Source organism: Ictalurus furcatus, chromosome 3, assembly GCF_023375685.1.
Source record: "Ictalurus furcatus strain D&B chromosome 3, Billie_1.0, whole genome shotgun sequence".
NCBI lineage: Eukaryota > Metazoa > Chordata > Actinopteri > Siluriformes > Ictaluridae > Ictalurus > Ictalurus furcatus.
In genome coordinates this window covers 23,654,281-23,682,272 of record NC_071257.1, presented here as the reverse complement: position 1 = coordinate 23,682,272, position 27,992 = coordinate 23,654,281, and the positions used below count along the sequence as shown (strand labels likewise).

At 39.1% G+C, this 27,992-nt stretch overlaps 1 protein-coding gene across 11 annotated transcripts; it reads right to left on the bottom strand.

The window, feature by feature from the left end:
* Nucleotides 1–375: 375 nt before the first annotated feature.
* trim9 (tripartite motif containing 9) lies at nt 376–27,992 on the bottom strand. 11 transcript variants are annotated; one of them, XM_053621623.1, is made up of 12 exons: nt 25,490–27,992; nt 12,565–12,660; nt 12,235–12,357; nt 10,195–10,305; nt 9,236–9,389; nt 8,937–9,082; nt 8,214–8,352; nt 6,582–6,620; nt 5,987–6,290; nt 5,668–5,712; nt 1,569–1,731; nt 376–1,448 (listed from the first exon to the last, which is right to left on the bottom strand). In XM_053621623.1, exons 1-12 carry the CDS (start codon nt 26,327–26,329, stop codon nt 1,371–1,373), a joined length of 2,238 nt encoding a protein of 745 aa, XP_053477598.1. In that variant the 5' UTR covers nt 26,330–27,992; the 3' UTR covers nt 376–1,370. The 11 variants fall into 11 exon arrangements, with proteins under 11 accessions (XP_053477598.1, XP_053477604.1, XP_053477594.1 ...); XM_053621629.1 differs by lacking the exon at nt 5,668–5,712 and having other exon boundaries at nt 12,235–12,423; XM_053621619.1 differs by having other exon boundaries at nt 8,937–9,389.

The window sequence follows — 27,992 nt, the reverse complement described above, 5'->3', positions numbered from 1 at the left end:
GTAGTTTGTGAGGACAAAATGCCCTAAAATTTCTCAGCTTTCTACAAAAAAGAAAGCGCAGTAAAGACCACACAGACATTACAGTCAGTGTGTGAATTTTCCATTTAACACATTATACTGAACCGACTGCACATAGTCCAATTATAATGATAAACTGCATTGTATAACCTCTACAGATTCATAATTTATCTCTGCACATATTCACTTTTGCACAGATCATTAATATATGATCAATAATAATAATAATAATAATAATAATAATAATAATAAGTATAAAATCTGCCTGGACTCTGTGGTTTATAGGCTTATAGGACCAGAGCCACATCTTAATGCTTTAGCACCAACTATAATAGTAATAATAATAATAATAACAATAATAATAATAATAATAATAATCATAATAATAATAATAATAAACATAACGAATAACTCTTGGTTGTCATTAGTTATCACAATATTTGGGCTGTTATGTCTAAAATAAAAATCTTTTGAACCTGGATTTTTTTAATTTTTTTTACAGATTTGAAGTGAAGGTGATGATCATATTAATGAAGTTATAAGAAAATGTAGAAATGCTACAAACTCTAACCTTGACCAGCAGGGGGCAGTTGCAAGTTTTCATATAAATTCATTAATTCATTCATCTTCAGTAACCGTGGGCCATGGTGTATCTCCCAGGAACGAGCCAGAAATATATATTCCGTGGATGGATGTACATATACCTTGGGTAATTTAGAGTAGCCAATCTACCTACTGGCATGTTTTGGGGAGGTGCAGGAAACCTCAGAACATACGAAACTCCACACAGACAGTAACCCGAGCTCAGGTTCGAACCAGGGACACTGGAGCTACAAAGTGGAAATGCTACTCACTGTTCCCTTTCATATAAATTGAGTTGTGCATATCGTTATGAATTTGCACGCATGACACCATGCTGATTTTCCTCTTCTATCTGATCAAGCAATCGATGATTAAATGAAGTAGATTAGAGGAGTAATGAGAGGCAAGCCTGAACTTGGTAGCATAATGGCAGTGTTTTGTGGGAGGGAGAACATTTTTCAATTTTAACATTTTTTAATCAGTGTTTTCTCTAAACTACACCTAAACTCTGTGGCTTTTTAAGATTACAAATGGAAGTGTACAGTAGTATTCTGCTCTCCTGCTGCCTCCGTTTGCCATAAAATAAAGTAATTTAATTTGAACGGCTGTAACTAGCAGCTAAGCTTCTTAAAAAGCACTGAAGTCTTAAACCAACCCAGAATTTCACATAAACAACTGAGAACTGAATATCAGTATAATTTTTATCCATCAATGTGTGTGTGTGTGTGTGTGTGTGTGTGTGTGTGTGTGTGTGTGTGTTATGTCGGTCTTCAGCATACGGAGCCTGAAGGGTCCGACTCTCCTAGTGTGTAGAAGTCTGGAATGGGCAGTCCAGTGTGAAGAGTCACCTAAACACATACACACACACAGAAACAACAGAGGCTCTCTGTTAAGATGATTAATTTCATGAGTTTATTCATTAGCCTGTACACCGTGTTATTGTTTTGTGTGTGTTGGTTCTGTGTTACCTGAACGTTGCGGTTGAGGCTGATGGCAGGGTAGTAAAGGCCTTCCAAGGAGTCGAAAGCCACAGGACCTTGTTGCTCATCATTGATAAGAAACAACAGAATCCCCCGGGTGAAATCCAACAGAACTCCTATTGTCGCTCCCTTACCAATCCCTCCATCCGTTCTGAGAGAAAAAGAAAGATCCCGAACTCAGAAATCACAAATAAAGAAATTCCCATGCACACTATTACTCCTGAGTATATATACACAATAGTGCTGATCAGAATCAATTTCACTATCATTATATAATCACTATTTGAATTTTCTGTTCATAATTACATATTCAGAGGCAACCTCACTTTAAAAAAATTACTTGATGTAGGAAAGACTTATAAATCCAAGTTATTTATGGCATACTTCATTGTCAATTATGTATAACATTTCAAATGAATTACAAATCAAAATTAAGTAATTAAACATTACAATTATATAGGGCTGCAACAACTAATCAATAATAATCGATAATAATCGATAATCCAGGTTGTTGCACGATCCAGGTTGTCCAAAACATGAGAATGTTTTATATTAAGCGCTTCAAACAAACTCGTAAGTGTATTAACGTGGCTCGTGGTGTCAGATGCTGCGACAGATGCGTGTGCTGTTTAATGTGCTCCAGACATGTTTTCTTCAGTGCAGAAATGACATTTTTAGCTTTATATACTTATCTGTAAATGTTAGGAATTCACGCCAGTGTTTCCATTTTACATAAATCCTCGTCCTGACAGCACGTGAGTCTCCATTAAACTTCACTGAATGAGCGCGAGTCAATCAAACAATAGAAAGGAAACACCAACTAACAAACTGTTGTTTGATGCTATATTTAGAAACAAAAGTAATTGTGTTTTTATAAGAGCAGTAACTGTAATGGGGTTATAACATGTAATTGTATATAAATGTAAGAAGTGTCATACATTTACAGAATAAAGTAACGTTACTGTGTTCAAATGAGTGAATGTGTGTGTTACTGCAGAACATTCAAGCTCTTACCAGTTCACACTTCGTTTCTGCTTTTGTTCTAATTTTTTTTCTTTTCTTTTTTTTTTTTTTTGGCATTTTTACTATAGTGATTTAATTTCTGCTTTAAAGCTTGTGGACAATCGCTTGTTTTTGGGGTTTTTCCAAATATAATGTTAATATTAAAAAAAATCTTTTGCACAATGTACAGCATAGCCCACATAAATACATTTTATGCCTTTTTCACAGCCTTCAATTTGCTCAGTGGTTGAAGGACAACATTGGGCAGAATGTGAAATAATGTTTTTTCAAGAAAGAAATACAGAAAATAAAAATAGGCATTTAACCCAACTAATTGATTAATCAGAGTAATAATAGACAGAATAATCGATTATCAAAATAATCGTTAGTTGCAGCCCTACAATTATATTACACATAAGTAATTAAAAGGCACTTTTTCTGTGACTGGATCTCAACTAGAGATCTATTGTGCATACAGTGCACTACACAGATACTACAATATGTATCTACATATTTTAGGTACTCCTACACATGTACTGTATACAGTATTGCATCACATATTACTACACATGCTCAGTATTTCTCAGTATATCATAGTGCACTACATAGTGGCAGGACACTGCACAGGGTTTGGCTGCAAATGCAGGTTTTTTTAAATGATCAAAGCAGACAAGTCTGAAAAGCAGTCAGAACAAAGTCAAAACCAGAATGTCAGGCAGAACCAAAGGCTTGGAATCGTCACTGGCAGAAAGCAGGAGTGACTTTGCACTACAGAGGAGAATGTCTGGGTTATTTAAAGCTATTAGTGTGGTAAAGAATGGGTGTAATTGATTTGTAATCAGAGAACTGTGAATAAGGATATGGGTCATGTGACTAATTAGGTGACATGGCCTGTAGTTTGTTAGCTGACAATGTTGGGAAATGTCGTTCATTGTTAATGACTGATGTAGGTCATGATGAGATTCACTGAGGATCCTGGAAAATGAAGTTTGTGTTTTCAAGTGAGGCTGGCAGTGACGTGGCACATCTCCAGGGCGGCTGTGGCTCCGCTGGTAGAGTGGGTGGTAGAGCGAGTTGTTGGGCTGGTTGTTGGGCGGTTCGATTCCTGGCCCACATGCGGAAGTGTCCTTGGGCAAGACACTGAACTTCAAGTTGCTCCCGATGGCAAGCTAGCGCCTTGCATGGCAGCTCTGCTACCATTGGTGTGTGAGTGTGTGAATGAGTGTGAATGGCTGTAAGAGAAACAATGTAAAGCGCTTTGTAGAACCGCCAAGGTTAAAAAAAAAAAAGCGCTATATAAGTGCAGACCATTTCAGACCATTTACTACAGTGTCCACTAATATTGGCACATTTGGTAAATATGAGCCAAGAAGGCTGTGAACAACTGTTTTATTGTTTAACCTTTTGATTTTTTGTTAAAAAAATTCACAAAAATACTCTGCTCAATGGATATCAAACAATTGCAAACACAACACAGGTTTATCAAAAAATATCTTTGTTAAATATAGAAGTGCAACAATTATTGGCACCCTTTTAGTCAATATTTTGTGCTACCTCCCTTTGCCAAGATAACAGCTCTGAGTCTTCTCCTATAATGCCTGATCAGATTGGAGAATACATGGCATCTCAGATGACCATTCCTGAATATAGAATCTCCCCAGACCCTTCAAAGGCTAGTGGATTCTCCTCTTCAGTTCACCTCATAGGTTTTCTATAGGTTTCAAGTCAGGGGACTGGGATGGCCATGGCAGGACCTTGAGTTTGTGGTCAGTAACATCATGTGTATGTTGAATATGATGTATGTTTTGGATCATTCATCTGCTGGAAGATCCAACCAAGGCCCATTTTCAGCTTTCTGGCAGAGGCAGTCAGGTTTTCATTTAATATCTGTAGATATTTGATAGAGTCCATGATGCCATGTATCCTAACAAAATGTCCAGGTCCTCTGTCAGAAAAACAGCCCCAAAACATTAAAGAGCCACCACCATATTTAACCGTGGGCATGAGGTACTTTTCCATATGGGTTCCTCTCTGTGTGCGCCAAAACCACCTCTGCTGTTTATTGCCAAAAAGCTCTATTTTGGTTTCATCTGACCATAGAACCCGATCCCATCTGAAGTTCCAGTAGTGTCTGGCAAACTGAAGATGCTTGAGTTTGTTTTTGGACGAGATTAGAGGCTTTTTTCTTGAAACCCTTCCAAACAACTTGTGGTGATGTAGGTGATTTCGGATTGTAGTTTTGGAGATTTTCTGACCCCAAGGCGCAACTAACTTCTGCAATTCTCCAGCTGTGATCCTTGGAGATTTTTTGGCCACTCGAACCATCCTCTTCACAGTGCGTTGAGACAATATAGACACACGTCCTCTTCCAGGTTGATTCGTAACATTTCTAGTTGACTGGAACTTCTTAATTATTGCCCCGATGGTGGAAATGGGCATTTTCAACGCATTTTCTTATAGCCACTTCCCATTTTGTGAAGCTCAACAATCTTTTGCTGGACATCACAGCAATATTCCTTGATCTTACCCATTGTTATGACTGACTAAGGGAATTTGGCCTATGTGTTACCTCATATTTATACCCCTGTGAAACAGGAAGTCATGGTTGAACAATTTCATGTTTCTAGTGTTTGTTCTGTCTCTGTCATTATTTCTCTTCATGCACAATTTATTTAAAACCATGTCCGACTTCTTTAGTTGTTTTTAATTACGTAATACTGCATGCCATATGAATTTGGACTTTTTATAAATACCACATGAGTGATACAATGAGGAATACCATGAGAAAGAATGATAAAACATTATGCCTGAAATTCTAAAAATAAAGTCCCCAGTGTGTTTTTAAACAAAAATTCTACAAATTCTTAAATATTGTCGATGAACCAAAATTCTACAAAATATAATAAAAACAAATAAATAGCAATATAAGAAATAGCAAATAGCAATATTCATGACATTTACACAGTTTAGGGGTGTTGTATCATTCATCTGATTTCAGAGGTAAAAAAAAAAAAAAAAAAAATTAAAAAACCTAAGATGTTCATTGGAGGCTGGCACAAAAATATTATTATTTTTTTTCACTTACTTTGGGATTTTGTGTAGAACATTTGTAAAAATGACCAGACATATGCTGCATTGAGAATGGCAAGAGCAACAGAAATAAGGTTAATGATTTATATTAAACTACAATAATAGTCTCTAGTGATTTGGTAATTTATCCATAAATGTGGACACTATGCATGAAAAGGATCATCTAAAGGTCTAATTAATATTTAAATGCATGCTGATGCTTAATCTATGAATTAATAAAAACTGACATACATTTTTTAAGGAACTTCACAGCTAATATAGCTCAATATACACATATTCTAAGATAAAGATCTCCTAGATAGATATTTCCATACCTGTTGGTATGGGAGTTGTTGTGCATGAACCAGGAGCGGTTGTTGTCCACATACATGGCCCAGGCTTTATCATCCTTTCCCAACATTACGTCTTTCAGCACATCACCTCGGGCAATCCCAAATGCAGGGTCTGGGTGATTGTCATAGCGATCTATGGTCATTTCCCAGTAATGCACCCCACGGGAGAAGGGTGTGTTGCCCATGACAACACGATCATCGTAACTGTTACACGTGACTGTGAGGTTGTCATTAGACAGTATGATGTCTGGATGGGCTGACGCAGGGTCAAAGGTAAACCAGGCAACTGCAGGAGGAAGCCATACAGACACACACATTATGTGTTGGTCACTGAGGGCTTAGTTTTAATGTACTGTATGTATATTTACACTAGATGAGTAATAATGGATTTGAATGGCTACTGTTAATGATAAGGACACTCCAATACGACCTTACTTACACACACACACAAACAGAAGACACAGACACAAACAGGAGCAACTGAAAACACAGGAGCAGAAGGGGTACAGGTGAGTATGGTTATAATAATGATGAGGAAAAGGAGGAGGCGGATTGTGGTTAAGAGAGCCATCCATACCTGTAGCTAGAGTGTTAATATCACATGAGGCAAGTCCAGCTGAGATGAGAGAGAGAAAGAGACAGAGAGAGGGAGGAGGGAGAGGGTGAGTGAAAGGGAGAGGGGGTCGGTTTGAGAAAGAAAGAAAGAAAGAAAGAAAGGAAAAAGAAAGAGTGATAGAAAGGAGGATTGTACGAGAGAGAGGGAGGTAAAGCAGCTGATCAGGGAAGCTGGATCTGTTCAGTGACACATCGCCTCTTGCATAAAGCCTTTCAAATAATTGTACAACATTAATTTAACATGTTTTCTTTTTTAATCCATGAATCCATTGTTAATTATGTGACTGAATATTCTACTTATGCATGATTTATGCTTGGTCAGGCAGTCAGTTTGGAAAAGTCGCTTTACAAAGCAAATGGCAGAACAAACACAGACTGGACAGCAGAATATACTGTATACTGGGCGAATTAGTGTAAGGGGCACAAATTGGCATTGAGCTGTAAGTCTGAATTTCTGACAAGATAATCACGTTTGAAAACACGGTGTTCAGACGAAGGTTCAAGTCCTGAAGCTATCATTTTAACTATATTTTCCAGTACTGAAGCCATTTTTAAATCAAATAGCCCGAAGCTGAAGTGTTTCTTCTTATGGAGTCCATTTTTAGGGACGGCAGACCAATTTATTTTGAAGTGTGTTCGGAAATGTATTTTAGACATGCACTTTTACATGAAAACTTGCCTGCAGTTAAGCAGGAAAAGGTTAAATGTGAATTTAAGCCATAATCTCAAGAAGAATGACGTGGCAGTTGACCAGAATGTGACTCAGTGGAGTTCCTTGGAAATCACCATTGGGCTCAATTAGGGAAGACACATGTGATAGATATATTTAAGTGGTTGAATTCAAATCCTTTCATTAATTGAAAGTCACATCCATGTGAATGTGTGCAAGCATTGCTTGAAGGCTACAGGTTTAAATGCCTGAACATTAACTGTGAATGCACTCTGATATCCCAGGTTTTGAAGGTGAAAGAGGTTATAACTTATTTGTTTGGCAGCTTCTATTTTTTTAAATTGTAATTGTAATTAGCAGAAGATGTTATTTGTTTAAACAGACAACAATGAAGCAGCATGCTTTCAGCTTATTACACCGACTCTTTTGTTTGATGGACAGCCTGCATAATGTATAATGAATATTCATTCTGGGCGGTTCTCTGAAACACTTCAGCTGAGGCATAATCCAGACTTTAAAGGATTACATTTCCCAGAAAGGCTCACATGAATAAACATGAACGTTAGCTAGTAGGAACCACAAGCTCATCTGCATCATTCTAAATGACCCTAAATGGCTGCATTATTCTAAATCATTAACTTTGAATGTTTCTGGAAAAAAGAAATCTTCCATAAATAAAAGCTTCTTAACAGCAGTTTCTTAAAACTGTATCGTATATCATATTGTCAACATAACAGTGCGACAGCGGTAATAGGAGCCAAAAATGCAGACTTTTGATTCCAATGTTATTGAAATATATGCAGAGTTCTTTAGCTGCTACTTACTGAACACCATCCAGCTTCCGTACATATCAAGAGCCAAGCATATCTAATGGAAAAGTGGCTGTTTGTGTGTGCAGAAGCACAGGTGAGGGGTATCACTTACTCTCAGAGGTCTGCATGACGAGTGTTTTGCTGTACTGCCCCACTCCGCTGGAGTTAAAGGCTTTAACACGAGATTTATACGTGCTATTGAAGTGAAGGCCGTCCACTGTGCAGATTGTCTCCGGGCCAACGTACACTTCCTGAGGAGTGAGACCACATTATGTACTGAAGGGTATGCCCCCTTCGCATGCATAATATTTCCTGTTGGGCTCACACTATGGGCTTAATTAAGACTCTTTTGAAGATATAGTGTTCATGTGTAATGGTGTAGAGGACAGAACTTCCTCAGTCATCCTTTGTAAAAAATGGAGCAGAAATGAGAACACAAGGACCTGGCTGCCTAAAAAAGAGCTTGGCCTGTTTAGAAAGGGAGAAAGGGAGCATGTGTGTGTGCGTGTGTGTGAGTGTGTGTGTGTGTGTGTGTGGCAGCCTACTAAAAGTGTATAAATAGAATACTGCAGTGAGCCAACATGTGTATCACACAGAAAGTCTAAAACAATAAAAAAAAAAACTTTCAAATTATGTGTGTGTGTGTGTGTGTGTACGTTCAGGTGTATATGTGTTTTTCTGCATACGTATGTTTATGTGTGTGTGTGTGTATGTGTTTTTATGTGTATGTATGTATGTGTGTGTGTGTGTATGTGTCTGTATGTGTGTGTGTGCATGTATGTGTGTGTATGTGTATGTGTGTGTGTGTGTGTGTGTGTGGGCGTATAACACTCACTCTGAATTGCCCTCCACTGCCATCATCCAGCTCTAGTATGTAGCCTTCCACAACGATGGTGGAGAGAGGAGGCTGTTTCCAAGACAGAGTGGCACTATTCGTCTGACTACAACACTCCTCCAGCTGCAGGATTGGAGCTGCTGGAACTGCACGCACACACACACACACACACACACACACACACACATTTATCAGTACACACATATACATCCCCACACTCAAAGATATAAGCACACACACACACACACACACACACACACACACACACACACACACTGATACTATATGATAACTGATACCTTTCATCTGTACGAAGTCAAGCTGGTGGATGGTTTGTAGTAATGGGCTGCTGTCCAGTGTCAGGTCAAAATCGCTGGTCATACGTGGCGTGAGTGTCCCCTTACCCCACTGACTCTCAATCATATGCACCCTACGAATCAGTGCATCAGAGATCTACACACACACACACACACAAACACAATTAAGTATACATGCCTGGTCAGGCAAAGTTCATCAGTTAATCAATTCACCATGAGCATGGTTAGATGCCTATAAAGCAACTGTGTGTCTGTGATGAGAATAATGTTTTAATGATCAGTTTCATAATGTCAGTTAGTTATTGTTTTTAGTGTTTAGTGTTCCTAAGAAATGTAGTATTTTGATACATGCTGTAGTATTGGTATGCATCTCTAACATGGAATTGTTTGGCCAACATGTGTGTTTATACAGAGAGATGTATAATTGTATAGTGTTTAAAAAAACTTCATAGTGATTTCTGCTTGTTGGCAATTGTAAAAAAAAAAAAAAAAGGAAAGCGGGTACGATAAACGGGCATGTACCTCTCCCAAGATGTGTGAGGTCAGAGCATCTTTTTGATCTGCTGCTAATTTAAAAAAATCATAGGGCATCTGAATATGCATGAAGGGAAACACTAACAGCCCTCTTCTCTATGAGCTAACGGACGCCTGCAATTAGCTACTGTAGATTCCATCCACTCCCCCCACTGCTTTCCCTGAGAACTCACTCAAAAAACAAACAAACAAACAAAACTAGCAACCTTAGAGGTATGAACTGTGCGCATATAATAATAATATGAACCCAAAAAATGAAGCACCATCATAGTCTGAATACAGAGAAATTTTTCCTGTGTCTATTGCGCTATCTTGCAAAGTTCAGTTCCTGAATGCAGCATGGTGTGTGTGATTTGTATAATAATGTGTTGTGTATAAGGATCTTGTGCAGGTGAATGCTAGGTGACCTGCAGGAAGCCGCTGGGGTCATTTTCTTTGATGACCTCAAGACAATATTCCATCAGCCCCGTCGTCTGCCGCAACTTCACCGTGCAGTGAGAAATCTGATCACGTACCACCTGACAGATAGACAGACAGACAGATAGATAGACCGACAGACAGACAGACAGACAGACAGACAGATAGATATATAGATAGATAGATAGATAAGGGAATAGAATGACAGAAAAGGATAGAGGAAGAAAGAAACATTATCACCACTCAAAAAAGATATTGCATACACTTGGTAATTACTTTCTCTCTCTCTCTCGCTCTCTCTCAATCTAAAGCCACTAGATTTATCTAAATCACTCTAAGTCTGTTTCTTTCCCCTGCTGTCATTGGTGCTGAGGCTGAGTTGCTAAGCAACAGAAGGAAAGTCTATTTGCATCCTCTGCGAGCAAGCAACATGCATGTTTTCCTTTTGTATGTTTGTGTGTGTGTGTATGTGTGTATGAAAACCCTTTTTTTCAAATAAACATGAGGATACCCCAAGGATAATAATGGATAACTTGCATCTTGATAGAAATCGTGACTTCCAGCTGGCATCACACTAGTTTTGTGTGTGTGTGTGTGTGTGTGTGTGTGTGTGTAGCTCCTTCCTCTCACTTAAACCACTACACAATCCTAGAGACCCAACATTTTGGTCACCATAGCAACAGAGCCATGGCGCCATGGAGACCAGAGGCAATACAAGGCTTGTTCCTTCATAGTTTGGAAGCTCTAAGGCCTTCTGGTCTCCACACAAAACACATCCTCAGACACTTTATACTGAGAAATCACAAGGTCAGGTGTACTAACCTGCCTGCACCTGGTTTCAGGTGTAATTAAGTTGCATTTTGCATGAAAAAATCATGTTGTGTTAAAAATGTATGAAGTCTAAAGGCGTAGGAGTCTAAAGGTGCAGTTTATGCACCGAGCTCATGCAAAGTGCACTTCTCTCATCAGACCTACACATTTGAGAGAGGATCGCATAGTGGGAAAGTGGGGGGAGGGAGACAGAAATTTAGAAATGAAGAGTGCGGCTGACATTTTGACTGATCTACTAAACTTTGGGAAATTAGCACTAGCCGGTTTGGTGCTTGATTTGGCTTGCCTCCTAACAGAGGTGTAAATTAGGGACGTGTGTTGCTCAGAGCTGTGTGGGAAGTGTTGCCAGGTGCTCGGTTTCACAGCAGAACTGTGACCTGCTGGGCAAGGCTGATTTTTAAATTATTATTATTATTATTAAAAATGTGAAATAATTCCAAAGACCAATTTAGAATCTCAGTAAACTCATTACGGTCATTTGGGCTGCTTTTGTTGCACAGATCTGGCAACCTCGCTCAAAGCACACTGCCTACTTCATCTTTTTTTTCAAATTTGCCATGCAACTAAACAGTTTAGTTGCACAGTTTAAACTGTTAAACAGTTTGGTTGCACACATTTTATATGAAGCTGCATATTCTATACACAGCATTTTCCTTTCATTAGGGTTAAAACAGTTCATTAGGGTTTAATGACAGACTTAATATCTTAATAGCTGCATCGATGCCCCGCCATTCAGACACGACAGACGTTACTGTATGCTTGATGTTTTCCACCATTTTACAGCAGCTTTTAAAAGTACAAATTGTGCCTCACTTAGTAGGCACAGCACAGTTCGCATGATGAACTACAATCTTTGCAAATTGAAAATTACTCTCAGAAGACGTTGGGTGCATATTTTGCAGCTGCTTCAAGTCACGAACATCAGGCCCCCAGTGTTCCACGCATGCAGAACAGAAGGCACAGCAAAATTCAACACATCACACACAGCACAAGACAAAATGAAACATCTCACAGGAATAAGATGCGTGTAGCATAATAATCTCAGTACACTGTAACACAGCACTAATACTCACATTTTAAATAGTGATGCTGGTTGTCTTCAAAAACATTACTGATCAGTGATTAATATAGGTACAAATTTTCTATAAGAGTATGCATTACAGCTATAAAAGTTTGTGTACATGTTTTAGTGTGTTTACCATGAGTTTGTGCTCGTGCTCTTTGGTCACTCTGGCCAGTAACTGAGCTTTCCGGCGGTTCAGAGCATCAATCAGCGCGTCACACTGAGCCACCAAGCACGCTTCAAATTCAACTCCATTCTCCTGTGGATCACACACACACACACACACACACACACACACCATACAGTGTGACACCAGATCTGCAGTCTAAAGAAAGGAATACAGGCCAAGGGCAGGTACGAAAAAACTTTTCCTCTCCCCTAACTACTTCCCTAACTACATGTTTAATTTCATGTCCCTCACCACTCATTTCTTCTCACATCGATCTGTTTGTGTTGATTACAGTACCTGTATGTGCTGCACCATGTTTCTGAGCTGAACAAGAAACTCTTTGGCCTCAGTAGCTCGATCAGACAGGATGTTCAATTCCTGAGAAAGCTGCCCCTAGAGAGAGAGAGACAGAGAAATAGAGTTATGTTGGATAAATCTCTTCTTGTGTAAAGACACGAATACCAGAATCTATGGCTGCACAATTAATCATATCAAAGTCAATTAATTAAACATGACCAGCAATACTGCTGAGTTTAGCTGGATTTCTATTTATTTATTTATTGATTTATTGAATCTTGTATAGTAAATCACAAGTGCTTAATTTCATATCTTTCAACTTTCTGGTTGCACACAGTGCAAGGTACAAGATTAACAATTTATTTGACTAGGGAACAGAATACAGAACAGTTATATAGACTAAAAAAAACTATTTTCTGTTTATTTTAAAATTATAAAATAAAACTATTTTGTTCTTGGATGAATAATTGTAATAATAATCATGATTTCAATATTAAAAACACAGCACTGTTTTGATAATGTCAGGAAATGGCATCACTTGTGTGACCTGCGCCACAGCTGCTGTTATATACAAAGAGAGAGCAAATGTGGTACACACATAAAGGAAAAGATTTAGCATGTATGTGTGTGCATGTTATTATAAGAGTAGCTCATGGTTGAGTGAACAGGAAACAGAGCGCATGAGACACGAGTGACCCTGTGTTTCCTGCCTGTGGGAAGATACAGGAGTCATTGAGTGCTAGGTCAACCAATGAGAGATTCCCCATTCAATCAATCAGTCTCTCTCTTGCTCTCTCTCACTCACACACACACAGACACACACACACACACACACACAAACACACATCTGCACACATAAAAGCCACACATACCCAATGACCACATGAAGACACTAGAAACCTTGGGAAGATTTTCCTACTGCAAAACAGTCCCCCAATATCATTAGCCTATTACAACATTTCAACTTTAATTAAACAGAAAAACATAAATCAACTTCAGGATGTCATTGATGATAATTACCAGGAAAGTAGGGCACAGTAGGCAAGGCTGACAAACACATAAAATTTGTAGCATAAATGGCAAGAAAACGTTTCTCTCCAAGAACGAGTGTTGCCTAGTCTATATAAGTCTATAATGAAAATTAGAAATACAATTCCAAATGAACAGATTTAAATATAGGCTAATTTTGGTTAGGTCAACAATGCAAAGTAAAAAAAATAAATTAAACTAAAATATCCTAAAGTAAATAAAAAATTGTATGATTACATGCTTTCTCAAAACAGATCCTAAGATTTATTTTTAATTTACTTGTCCAGCCTATTCCTGCTAGGGTCAGAAACTGAGAGTGTTAAGAACCGTGCTCCAGGGCCCAACAGTGCAGTTTGATGATGCTTGGATTTAATCTCATAACCTTCTGATCAGTAAAGCAGAACATTACTCACTAAGCCTTGACTGTATTTCTGCCATACACAGCACTATACACAGCCTAACAATAGGGCTGGGCAATATGACAATATATAAATTATAATATACAGTGCCCTCCACTAATATTGGCACCCTTGGTAACTATGAGCAAAGAAGGCTGTGAAAAATTGTCTTTATTGTTTAACCTTTGGAACTTTTGTTTTAAAAAAATCATTAAAATACTCTGCTCTCATGGATATCAAACAATTGCAAACAAAACATAGGTTTGTCCAAAAAAATATATATTTGTTAAATATAGGTGTGCAACAATTACTGACACCCCTATGAATTGAGAAATCTGAGAAAAAATATATTCAAGTATATTCCCATTGATATTAATTTTTTTTTTTTTTTTAAATACAACTGGGTGACTATGATCATGAAATTGTTCAGCCATGACTTCCTGTTTCACAGGGGTATAAATATGAGGTAACACATAAGCCAAATTCCCTTAGTCATTCATACAGTAACAATGTGTAAGACCAAGGAATATAGCTGTGATGTGTGGCAAAAGGTTGTTGAGCTTCAGAAAATGGGAAGTGGCTATAAGAAAATAGCAAAATTTCCATTTCCACCATCAGAGCAATAATTAAATGGTAAATGGCACACTTATATAGCACTTTTATCTAAAGTGCTTTACACTGCATCTCATTCACACACTCACGGTAGCAGAGCTGCCACGCAAAGCGTTAACTTGCCCTCGGGAGCAACTTGGGGTTCACTGTCAGAGTCATGCGAGCCAGGAATTGAACCGCTGACCCTACGATTAGTGGACAACCCACTCTACCACCTGAGCCACAGCCACCCCATTAAGAAGATATTTAAGAAGTACCAGTCAACTGGAAATGTTACAAATCAACCTGGAAGAGGATGTTTGTCTATATTGTCTCAATGCACTGTGAAGAGGATGGTTCAAGGGGCCAAAAAATCTCCAAGGATCACAGCTGGAGAATTGCACGAGTTAGTTGCGTCTTGGGCTTAGAAAGTCTCCAAAACTACAATCCGAGGTCACCTACATCACCACAAGTTGTTTGGAAGGGTTTCAAGAAAAAAGCCTTTACTCTCATCCAAAAACAAACTCAAGCATCTTCAGTTTGCCAGACGCTACTGGAACTTCAAGTGGGATCGGGTTCTCCGGTCAGATGAAACCAAAATAGAGCTTTTTGGCAATAAACAGCAGAGGTGGTTTTGGCGCACACAGAGAGGTAGCCGTATGGAAAAGTACCTCATGCTCACAGTTAAATATGGTGGTGGCTCTTTAATGTTTTGGGGATGTTTTTCTGACAGAGGACCTGGACATTTTGTTAGGATACATGGCATCATGGACTCTATCAAATATCAACAGATATTAAATGAAACCTGACTGCCTCTGCCAGAAAGCTGAAAACCACAAAATCAAGGTGCTACCATGGCCATCCCAGTCCCCATCCGAAAGTACTGACTAATAGGGTGCCAATTATTGTTGCACACCTATATTAAACAAAGATATTTTTTGATAAACCTGTGTTTTGTTTGCAATTGTTTGATATCCGCGAGACCAGAGTATTTTTGTGAATTTTTGTAACAAAAGATCAAAAGGTTAAACAATAAAGACACAGCCTTCTTTGCTCATATTTACCAAGGGTGCCAATATTAGTGGAGGACACTGTATATGTCATGAGAAATACAGGTTTCTGAGATCTTGCGGGTATTACAGTCTCTTTTTATAAACTGTTTTAAATAACAGTTACAAACTCTGACTGAAGGCAGCTGATTTAAATGTTTAAAACTATAAAATGTTTTTTTTAGATATTAACAAAAGTCTCAACTAAGTTTTTTTCCCAGTTAATTTTAAATGCAATAGTACTATTTTGCTGACAGTTTTTAAAACACCTATATATTTTGATGCATACTATGTATTGTAGAAATCTCTTTACGTATCATGATGATATTTTTGTCATATGGCCCACATCCGTATTCCATAAATACTAAAGCACAACACATTATAGGTCTACTAATTGTACATCTTCTTAACTTTGCTGTGCGCTACTCTAACAACAGCCTTTAATGTCACATACCTAAGTAATTAACCAAAAAAAAAAGAGGATTTGTTTTAAAAGAAGACATGATACAGAATATCGGATCAGCGGATCAGTGCTTGGCATGGAAATTGATACATAATTATGTAAAACAGAGCAAACTGAGTGAGTTCTCTGAGAGAAAAGAAAGAACAGGACTTGTGCAAAGAAAAATAAGACACCACAACAACATAACATGGGTCACGAGCTTAATTTGGAGTTCTTTTAAAGCTAACCACTAAATTCTTACCAAAACAGAGCTTAAATGCTATTTGAGCAATTTAAACTACACTCTCTTCACCACATGGCTGTTTTCTCTTTCAGAGAGCCAGGCCAAACATTGAGAACTCTCACATTGAGAAAAGCCTGCCAACAGTGCAGCGTTATGACCTACACGCTTTACTCTTTTGTGAAATGTATGGATCAATCAGTATCAAATTATATGCTTCCCACCATGACCTTATGACCTCTTACCTTATAGGATCATGGCAAAGAGATGTGTGTGTGTGTGTGTGTGTGTGTGTGTGTGTATATGCATAGGTGTGTTGCTGCATCAGCACTCTGCGAGCAGTAAGAGATGATTGTACCCCTCAGGTACAGTTAGTTGTTGCTGATGGCAATAAAACTGTCACTACTGAAAGAGTCATTCTGTCATCATCTCTCTTTGTTTCATTATGTGGGAGAGAGGGTGTGCAATTTGTGAAACTGAGTGAAGGGGTGAACATGCTGTGCATAAATACCTCCCCGCAGGGCAATTAGGCTCATTTAATCCCGTTCCGTTTATTTTGTTGCCGAGAGTAACGTAGCGAGTGGGAAGATAACAGAAACTGTCAGAGCTGATAAATTTGTGCATGTTGCCTCAGCCTCTAAACACTCAACCAATCATACAGCACCTCTACGCTGCTCTAACCAATCACTTCTCTTAACAATATAACAAACAATCCTATGGTGAAGTGAGATTTTTTCTCTCTCCATATTTGGTAAATTGCAGATTCCCATATACTAGCTAGCTTTCCTCTATTCCACAACAGCTCCTTTGAAATGCTCAAGGATTATACTTAATAGTCTTTACTGAAGGGACCAACTGCTAGACACAAAGTCTTTGTTCTGCAATATTCAGTTTACCTATAAATGAAGTTCAACTGAAAGTACTTAATTCTATTTCACTGCTAGTAACAAACTGTAGTTAAAACAAATAAAACAGCTAAATGTAATGCTGTGGCAAAACTCTTTAGTATAGGTTCATTAGTACTATGTCAGGAAAACCATATTAATTGATATGAAACACAGAAGGTTTTTACTGCTTAGAATGAATAACAGGACAGAACACACTATACATTAATTACCAACATGCAATACATCATCCAATAATGTTTCTGCACACATGAATTTTCAATCCCACTAAACTTCACACATTCCAAATGCTGTTAAATGCTTTAACTGTGGATAAATTTTGGATCAACTTTATCTCACAATATACCTGCCAGTGCCATAACCGGACCTTATTTTAAACTTTCAATGATTCTTTGAATGACAACAAATTGGGATAGTAACAATACTAAGCCAACAAATATGAATGCCATGATAAAATCTTGACCCCCACTTAGACTTCTCACTTCCATGTGGAAGATTTATTGGTCTGGCTGTACAAAAGCAGCATATTGCAGACCTGAGGCCATAGAAAGGCTTCAATCTGTCTAGAATTAATTAAAGAGCCAAATAAGCTTGGGGGAGAGGGAGGGGGATGTACCAAACAATGTCCTGGATGAAGTTTTACTGTTCTGAATGCTACCATTTAATCAGAATGTGGTATAGGTCATCCATCAATCAGGGTTTTTACTTTCTAAAGAACCTTTCTAAAATGATGTTCCTAACTTGGTCGAATAGTTGTGATAAATAATCAAGATTTCAATATTGAGGAAAAGAATAATAACAATTATTATTATTGTTTTAGCCATTACCTTGAATATCGCTTGATATCTACAATTCTGTCTTTCCATAGTGCTTTGAAATTGCATCCTAAAAACCCTAAACATTTTGGATACTATTGTTTTTCTAATGCGGGGGAGATGGGGGGGTACAGTGGCTTAGTTGGGGGTTCGAATTCCAACTCCATCCTGCGTGTGCCGAGATGGCAGGTTCTCTCCATGCTTAGGGGGTTTCCTCCAGGTACTCCGGTTTCCTCCCCCAGTCCAAAGACATGCATTGTAGGCTGATTGGCATTTCCAAATTGTCCGTAGTGTGTGAATGTGTGTGTGGATGGCACCCCATCCGCTGACTTGTGCTCCGAGTTCCCTGGGATAGGCTCCAGGATCTGCCACGACCTTGTGTAGGATAAACGGTATGGAATATGGATGGATGATTTTCTAATGCAATAATGCAAGGCTTCCACTTTAACACCATGAGAATACCAACAGAAGAGAGAGATTAAATTGAACGGTCACTCATGAACTTTTGCCCCAAATCCTGCACATGCTTGACAGTCTGAACCCAAATAATGAGCTAATGTACACACATACACTTACAATGGCATGACCTAATACTACAACACACAACCATATCAGTAACACTGAGCAATCATGGAGTCTTCGGTGATTCAGGAGCAGGAGCTGTGCATCTGTGTGGGAGGTTTCTATTCTAAAGGCTCACACCAATTTACTTCTTCTCAAAATGGCAGTTAAAGGTGGGTGTGTAGCAGAGGATAACGGCACTCATAAAGTTCAATATGTGTGATATATGTGTGTCTTGTGATCTGCACTGAGAAGGTTGTTCCTGGCTCTAAAGTCATTCTGCAGATGTCCCAGCAGGGTACTGTCACACAACACTGAAAGTGATGAGATGGAGTTAAAACAGCAAAATGACTGAAAGAGATAGAGCAGCTCCCTAGCCATTCCCTCTTGGTGTTGAGCATGCTATTTTATTCCCTTCATCTTCCCCATCTCTCTTTTTTGTGTCGCTTTGTCCAGCACCTGGGGCTGATAAATCTGACCTGATTATTCCAAGGCAGTCCTCAAATAACACTGAACACGCTCTCTGACACACAAAATACAACAGGAAGAGCTGATGCACAGAAAAGCCAGGGAAAAGAGAAGGATGAGGGAATAACACAGAGTATGCTGTGTTGGTATCTGGTTTCTGCACACAATCCTCTCTAGAAACCACACATTTAGGAAGAATAACACACAGATGAGTAGGTGGTGTGTACAGTATATTCTTGTCTGTATTAGTGTGTGTGTGAGATGGCACAGGAGGATTTTGCTACAAAATCATAATATTCAAATCCTGCTATGATGCAAATGCAAAAATAAAAACAAAAATATAATGAATGGCACTGCTCACGTTTTAAAATGGTCATTACCATCATGTAAAATATTTAAATTAAGCAAATACGCAAAAGGTGTTAGGGATGGGCGATATGGACTTAAAACTATATCACAATGTTTTCTGGTATTTATTGCGATAACAATATCAGTGACGATATAAATATAGTACCATTCATCACTGTTTTTGGCTACAACTGATAGCTGTGATCTTGAGAGCCTCAGAAACACAAACATTGATCTAAAAGTAAAACTGATTTTCTGTAAGCAAACCAGTTCCAGATTGTAGAGCTAGCGCCTCGTTTAGCGATAAACTCCTCCTCAGCTTCATGTCCGCTTTCCGCCGTACTTGTTTTTGCTCTGCATGTGAGCTGCGAATGGGTCGCACACCGTCGCACACAGAAATATGTCATCAACTAGGCTTTATCATTATCATCGTGGGAAGACTAATTCTTATTGTGGGGAGAATTTCTACCGGTATATTGCAAACGATAAGATATCGCCCATCCCTAAAAGGTGTCATGGCAGTGGGTTGCTTTGCACTACAAGACCCTGATTTACTAAAGGATTTACTAAATGTTGTGTGTATAAAAACCTGTGTAAACTCTATAACACCCACAAAAAACATGAAAGGTGGTTTATGAACAGGTTCTAAGAAAGATTGTGTTTTCTATATGAGCAAAAGTACAAGTGTTTTGTGTATTTGTTTCAGTGACTATGCAATTACCTAAACATACAGGGCTGTGTCAACACAAACAGATTAATTTAGCACTAGCAGAGTGTTTACTAAGCCTTAAGGTCACTTCAGGAATGAATATTGAGCGCAAAATTTAATATGATGGAAGGGCAGGTATTAAATTTGCAAAGGCCTATTTCTGCTATTTGAAGATAAAACAAAGCTGTTATTTTATTAGTTTCTAAAATGTGTTAGTTAATATTACTACAGTGAAGTTGGTTTCATATTAGATATTTGACACATATTCACACCTCAAATGCCAACAGCGTTCAGAGGAAGTGAAAAGGTTTTCGTTACATTTGCCTTTATGAACAGAACACACAGTCACGTCTACACTTTATATTTCTGCATTCATACTGATCACACAGCGTGACCTTTATCACTGAACTTCTTAGACATAATCAGTTCTAATGCCTCGCAATACTTCTCTGAACAGTCACTAATTTAAACTTTAGTTGAAGTTTAGACCAATAGAAGACAAGCAGGGTGCTTTGGAGAGAAGCTGGTTGTTTCCATTGAGTGAAAAATGTCCAGTACTGCCCAGAGCTCTGTGCTAAAGTAATTAACCAAACCAAATGAATTTTTAGAATGAAACTGAACCTTCACAACACTCATAAGCATAAAGGAGAGAAAGAGAGAGTAATGAATATCAGTGCTATAAGTGGTGCCAGATAAAATAGTACGATTGTAGCATCAAAGCCTCACAATTCACTAGCGCCTTTCTCCTCTTGTGTTTCCTCTTGTGTATCTGTATCAGTTAGGTGATGATAAAAGATGTCCATCATGAACTGGATCACATTTTCTCAAGCTAACTGGAGTAAAAATAATACATACAGTACATACACCAACGCTGAAATAAAACCAACACAGGGGATCAGGATCTCTACTACAGTACAGAACTTGCTAGAATAACTGCTATATTATAACACTTTACTACAGCATACTTAATTTATATCCTTACTAATAGTGAAAGCACTACAGGCTTCCACTCTGTGGCTATCACTTCCTGGCATCAGCAATCACTAGAATAAATTAGACTGTGCTCAAAATTGCATTGTCGTGTAGTGTCACTGCTCCCTGCTGCCATTTTAAAAGTATAATCTGAGATTTTTCAGAAATGGATCCTTTTCTGGACTATTGCAATATACATACTTCTTATACAGACCTTGGTTAAAGTATTTTATAAAGTATAAACTAAATACTTATACAATAACTGTGTTTATTCCACAGCAGCCAAAGTTGATATATTGACCAGTATAATTTCAGGTCATTCACGAAATCAAAATACATGTCATAAACCTCAACAGTCAATCCAATGCAAAGTCATCAGACTAACTCCAGTTTACTGTGGCCATGGGAATCCGACACATATCACCACGACAACAGGACCCGCAGACAAAGGATCCAATTGTAGGTACTAGCGTATACACATAGAGACACACACTCAGAAATGCACACCAAGGATACAGAGTAACAGCTGTGTGACCTGCTGTATTCAGCAGAGATTTCATCTCACTTTGAAAGCTTAGTTTTCCCAGGTGATACAGATCACACACACAATATGCTGTATGTACACCACCATGGACAACACACACATACCACTGAAAAGAACACTATGAGGAGAACCCTGATATTTCCTCCTAACGTATACGTTACAGCTAAAGTGGTGCACCCATGCCTGCTTGGGAACATAACCTTGCAGTGCTTCTAAATCTGTTCTCTTTAGCTCCTACACATTGTCATACTTTTGGCAGAGAATATTCCCCCTCCACACAAACCCACCCACACCCACACACACACATTTAACCCATACACATTCTCTCACACATTCTGAATGGATTTTTTTTCTTCTGCTGCTCCATCTCTCATAACTGAGATGCACAATAAAATAGATTTCAGACATAGTTTGAAATTTCTCTGCTGAAACCTCTAGATTATTTTTCTTCAAGAGACTGACTAAAGAATGAGGATAGAGATGCAGGAACAGATACATTTTGTCCATATAATGGTGATTCTTCTTGGATTCAAACACCTCACTGCTAAGCTTGGTTCCTCATTGCTACTACAACCTAAGGCTTATCTGAAACTATGGGCTTACACCAACCTCTAAACTTGCCTTTGCAGATAATACTACTCTCAATCTCCCTATGTATTATCAAAGTACTATGTATTATTCAGTAACTTCTGAATATAGGAAAGATGCTCAGCTAAGAATTACAGTAAGAACCCAAGTCTGGACACAAGAGAAGGTCCAAGGATGCAATCAGTGCAGATTATCCAAAACGTGTATTTCTGATCTTGAGGAACTAAAATGAGCACAAGACCATTCACCCCACTGGCTCCCTGTATGTGTATGCGTTATCTTCAATAGATTCTTGGCTATAAAGTAACCATGGATATGGATTAACCGCCTGTATGGAGTCACTCATCAGTGCTTACATTCCAGTCGTCAAAGTTTGTGTGTGAATAGAAGCTGGTGACCATGCAGTACTAAAAGAAACAGTCTAAAGCCAAAATATGTTATGGTTTTGTTATGGTGAAATTTACAGCCCAACTTTGATACTGCTGATGACAATAAAACAAATTCCTCTTTTCCAAGATCCACCCAAGCAAGCAGGTAATGTGCTCCAATGTGAACTGGAGTTGGAATTGATTATCTTCTAAATAGCAGTATATCCCAAAGTGTTTTATTTATCTTATACAACAATAATTTACCAAAGCTAACATTTTCTAAGTTAATTACTGAACAACACATCATACTTTTTACTCACTAAAAGTTATGATTAATGTTTTGGAACCTCCATGAAATCAGTTCCTGTTATCACTTACATTATAACAGCTATAAACAGACTAAAAATGCAGCTTGCCATAGTATGAGAAATCACAAAGACCTCCATCCTAAAGACTGATGGGAAACTTACATGATGGAAAGTTACAGATTTACCTCTGACTATTAAACCATAGGCACTGGAGAGTCCTTCTGAAAATGCAAAATAAAAATGTATTCACAGAAAACTTTACCATCTCAACAACTGCACGTTTTAAATCTGTTTATGTGGAGCGTCCCTCTGTAGGCAGTTATTATAGAAACGATAACATATTATTAAAATAAACAGTGCAGACAGAATTTCTGTCAGAACTACCGTGATAGAAACACCAACACGTTCTGACCGATGAGATTCAAGCATTCATCACCACTATAAGCTCTGTCCCCCGATGTATATATGTCAACACAGCCAACTGTTGCATTGTACCAATTACCTTTAGAATAAAAAAGCTTGAATTCCTACTACTCCATTATTGTTAGCAGTAGAATTATTATGTAACATGACTCTCGTTTTAGTCCAACTGATTGCTTTGTGTCTGATGTTTGCAGTCCTCCTATGTGCTAGCGCTTCATTCAAGAGCTATTATGCTCAGCAGGTGGATATTTATTTCCGTATCATTTGGATTGGTGTCAAATACTGGAAAAACTAAATGCTTGTTTTTTTTCTGTCTCACTTGTTAGTCACTTTGGATCAAAGTGTTTAACAAATGGATACATATATATGTAAATTAGTGAGAGTTAGCGATATGAGGAATTCCTTGTATTCCCCTCTCCTCTCATGTTTCTCTCTCTCTCTTGTTCATACACAGTAAAAAATGCATTCATTTACTGCTGCCGGCCAAAAACACACATACCTTTAACATCACTGTGGAGACAAAACCACACATCCCTTTAACATTTCCATGGAAATGCGCAGTGCCCTTAAGGAACAGGTAGAACACCCTAATAATGATTCACTTTCTCCACACCAGCTAAAGGACACACAATTTACTGGTAAAACAGGACACCCATCTGACCCTACTGAGTGGCCAAACACTTTGCTTTCAGCCTGAACATAGCCAAGTCTGTGATTTGAGTGTACTAGATCAGTCACAAGATATTTATAGAGGATAAGTAATGCGTCCTTCTGCACAGTGTTCTGTTCAGCCTGAATCACAGCCCTCTCCTTTCAGCTTGTGCTTTGAATTTTAACCAGAACAGAGCCGCCACCTCTGTTCTTCGCTGCCATGTTTCTGTCACGATTTATTAAACGGTCTGAACACAGGGTTGCCATGACTCTTTACTCACTGATGACACTCGTAAAGACAAGCTCTCACACAGACAAGTCTTCGCAAGAACATTTTTGTGTTTGAGGAATTATATCCACATATAAGATGATGAAGGCTGTAATAGCACTTTACACTAAGATAAACCATGGTACAGAGTTACAATTACATTTATATATTTTCTACACAATCAAAGCACTTTACATAGTAGGGGGGAGGCGGGATATCCTCAAATACCACTAGTGTGTAGCATCCACCTGGATGATGCGACAGCAGCTATAGTGCGCCAGAACGCCCACCACACACCAACTATTAGTGGAGAGGAGACAAGAGTGATGTTGCCAATTCAGAGATGGGGATTATTGAGGGGCCATGATAGATAAGGACAATGGGGGAATTTCACCAGGACACCAGGGTTATAACCCTATGAGGGGTGTCCTGGGATTTTTAATGACTGAGAGTTTATTTAACGTCTCCTCAGTGCTGTTTTTATAGAATAGCGTCCCCCCACAGACCACAGGGTGAGCGCCCCCTGCTGGCCCACTAATAACACTTCCAGGAGCAACCTTAGTTTTCCCTAGAAGCTCTCCCATCCAGGTACTGGCCAGGATCAACCCTGCTTAGCTTCAGTAGGAAACCAGGCGAGAACCAGAGATATGGCTCTGGCAGAGATGTAAAGCATGTATTATTGCCCTTGAATGCTCATAAAGCAGGTCTTCAGTGTCATGCTGAAGAATCCTAGATAGCTGAAAGGTTTCAACACCAAATATGGATTCTAAAATGGCTACAGTATACTTATGAATACACTTTTGTTATGGTTGCCTTTTTTTCCTTCATATTTGATGTGACACTGCCATCAAAGGTTTGAGTACTGGCCAATCCCAAATATGGATATGGATATGATTCTGGCATTTTCTTAATAGCAAAGCAACAGTCTGGAGGTTTTGTTGCCAAGTTATGCAGACCATCATGGGCATGATGGCATTAGAGTTTAAAACAGTTTGCATGCTGTTATAAAATATAACACCTTCATGGACTGAAAATATAGAAAACTGGATCTGATACTGATCCAATTTGTTAAGGCTGTATCGGCCAAAATAGTAATACATATGTTTCAATATGAATTCAGTATAGCAGGGTTGAGTTGTGTCTACCTGGACTTAACCATTACATGTGTTAATTTCAGAATGTCGGTGTTAATTCACGACTGTAGAAAAAAAAAATCATTTGATGTAAATGTCATCCCTCTCCCTCACCTTGTGCAGCTTCCACATGGCCCCGAGTGCCTTGACCTCATGAGCGGAATGCTTGCCTTCCTCGAGGCACTGGTAGCACACAGGTGTCTTGCACTGCACACAGTACATGCTGAGGTTCTCCAGTTCGTGCTCGGTGCAGGTGGAAGTCTTGCGCGGGCTGGCGCGCCGGCTGATGCGTCCCTGCGCGGGAGGAACGAGGCGGTGTTTGGCGAGCGGACCTCGCGGCGGGTGGCAGCGCAGGCGGCACGGGTCGCAGTAAAACACGTCGCACTGCTCGCACATGGCTGTGGCTTCCCGTGGGCTTTTCTCGCACAGCTGACAGCGCAGAGCTGCCGCTTTGCTCTGTTGGTAGCGGTCCACAACGGCTTCGAGCACCCGGTTTTTGGGGAAGCCGCGCAGGCCGCGCTCGTCAAGGGTCAGGCTGCGGTGGCATTGCGGGCACGTCAGACAGGCGTTGCGCGGAATCGGCGGTGTGCCCATGGGCTGCGGGAGCAGCTGGTGCTGAGGTTGCGGCGGGGGAACGGCAGCGGGAGGGAACACACGCACTCCATTAGGTGACTTCTGGCAAGGGGTGGTGGGTGCGCTCGCGAAGCCGCCGTAAGAACCGTAGCCGCTGTCCGACTCACTGTACAGACTCATCTTATCCAGGTCCAGGTAGTCATAATCGGACGGCGCTGAGCCGGAGGCGCGGCCGCCCTGTGGAGACTCCGCGTCCGGCGTTTGCACCAAGATGTTCCGAGCGCAGGCCAGGCAAATGTTGTGCGAGCACGGTAAGATGATCGGCTCTCGGAAAAAAGAGCCACACACCGGGCACTTGAGCTCCTCTTCCATTTCTTCCATCTTCAGATTTAGCTTTGCTAGCAGCGGGGAGGAAAAAAAATCTCCGTTCACCCACAATCACCTTGGACTTCCTTATCCTCTTCAGAATGCAAGCACGAAGCCCGAGAAGGGGAAATTTATATCGGGGGCGGAGTCTAAGAGAAGCAGTATCCACAGCTTATTGGACAATGCACCTGCCATTGAAAGATTTATAGCTACAGAATACGGCAACGTACTGAATACTGAGTCGCTCGCAAACAGCACACTACCTACACACTACCTATAATATACTTGGGAAAAAATCTCAATAAAGTATATTTAAAAAGGAAAAAAAGGTTCCATCTAGCAATCTGGGGTCTCTCTTGGGAACCCTTAAAAGTTCTATTAAAAAAAAAATCCTTTAGAAATCTACACTCTAGAAATCTAAAAACAGTTAATTAAAGGGGTCTTTATTTAATCCTCCTGAGGAAACCAACCTGGGTTTGGTGTATGTAGAGGGTTTCCCTTTCAGAATGTGTTCCATGTAAAATCCTTTATAACATTAGAGTCATTAACCATCAGTACCCTTGAGAAGCTACTTTATATAAAAGTGTTTGGTAACTATGGTAACCTGTATCAGCTTACTATTTCAGTCTTCATCTATAAAAAAAAAAAAAAAGAAGGGTTCTTTGGTTTCTTCCTGTGGGTTAACCCTTAAAGGCATTGTGTAAATCCGTATACAAAATAGTGTTTCAGTGTGAGAGAGGGTTCCATGTAGAACCCCTTTAGAAACTGTACCTATCCAAAAAAAAAAGAGAGAAACCTTTCCATAAGCATAACGTGTGTGGTTCGGGACAAACATTCCTGTTCATATCACACATCCATCAAAAATGAGTAGCAATTTTAAAGATGTCAGCTGAATTTGTGACAAATTGTTCCCACAATAACTGATAACTGAATGCTCGGAGTAGTCTTTGCAGAACAATAAAGTGAGATACTGTTAAGGACATTGTGCTGACAGTATTTAAAGTATGCTGTTAATGACTCCATGCACTTCTGAAGGGCATAAAACTTAATCAGTTACAGTCTGTAGGTTTGTTCATGACACTTCTCATTAAACAATTTGCATGAACAGATGGCAGGGTTAGGTACATGAATTCAATTATAATATTAAAACTGTATTTGCATCTACTGTGACACTGCTGCTGGCATTTTCCCACAGGCCTTGTCAGTTTCTGGTATCATGTCTGACAGAACTTGCAACTCTCAGAACTGTTATAGGCTATGTAAACAGAGTCCATTAACACTTTTGATATTAAACTATGAAAATGTTCATATGTTATAATACATTCGTATAAATATAAAATGCCAAAAATAGGCTTTCAAGGTACAAATGCATGGACTGGGATGATCCCTTAAGAGTCTTTTGTACCTATTAGAGAACATGGGAAAGTGAAATGGGAATGTATTTAAGGTATACTATTGTATCTTTGAGGACAAATTTAAAGTGCCCTCCACTATTATTGGCACCCTTTGTAAATATGAGCAAAGAAGGCTGTGAAAATTGTCTTTGTTGTTTAACCTTTTAATCTTTTGTTAAAAAAAAATCACACAAATACTCTGCTCTCATGGATATCAAACAATTGCAAACAAAACACAGGTTTTTCCAAAAAATTTTTTTTTTTGCTAAATATGTGTGCAAGAA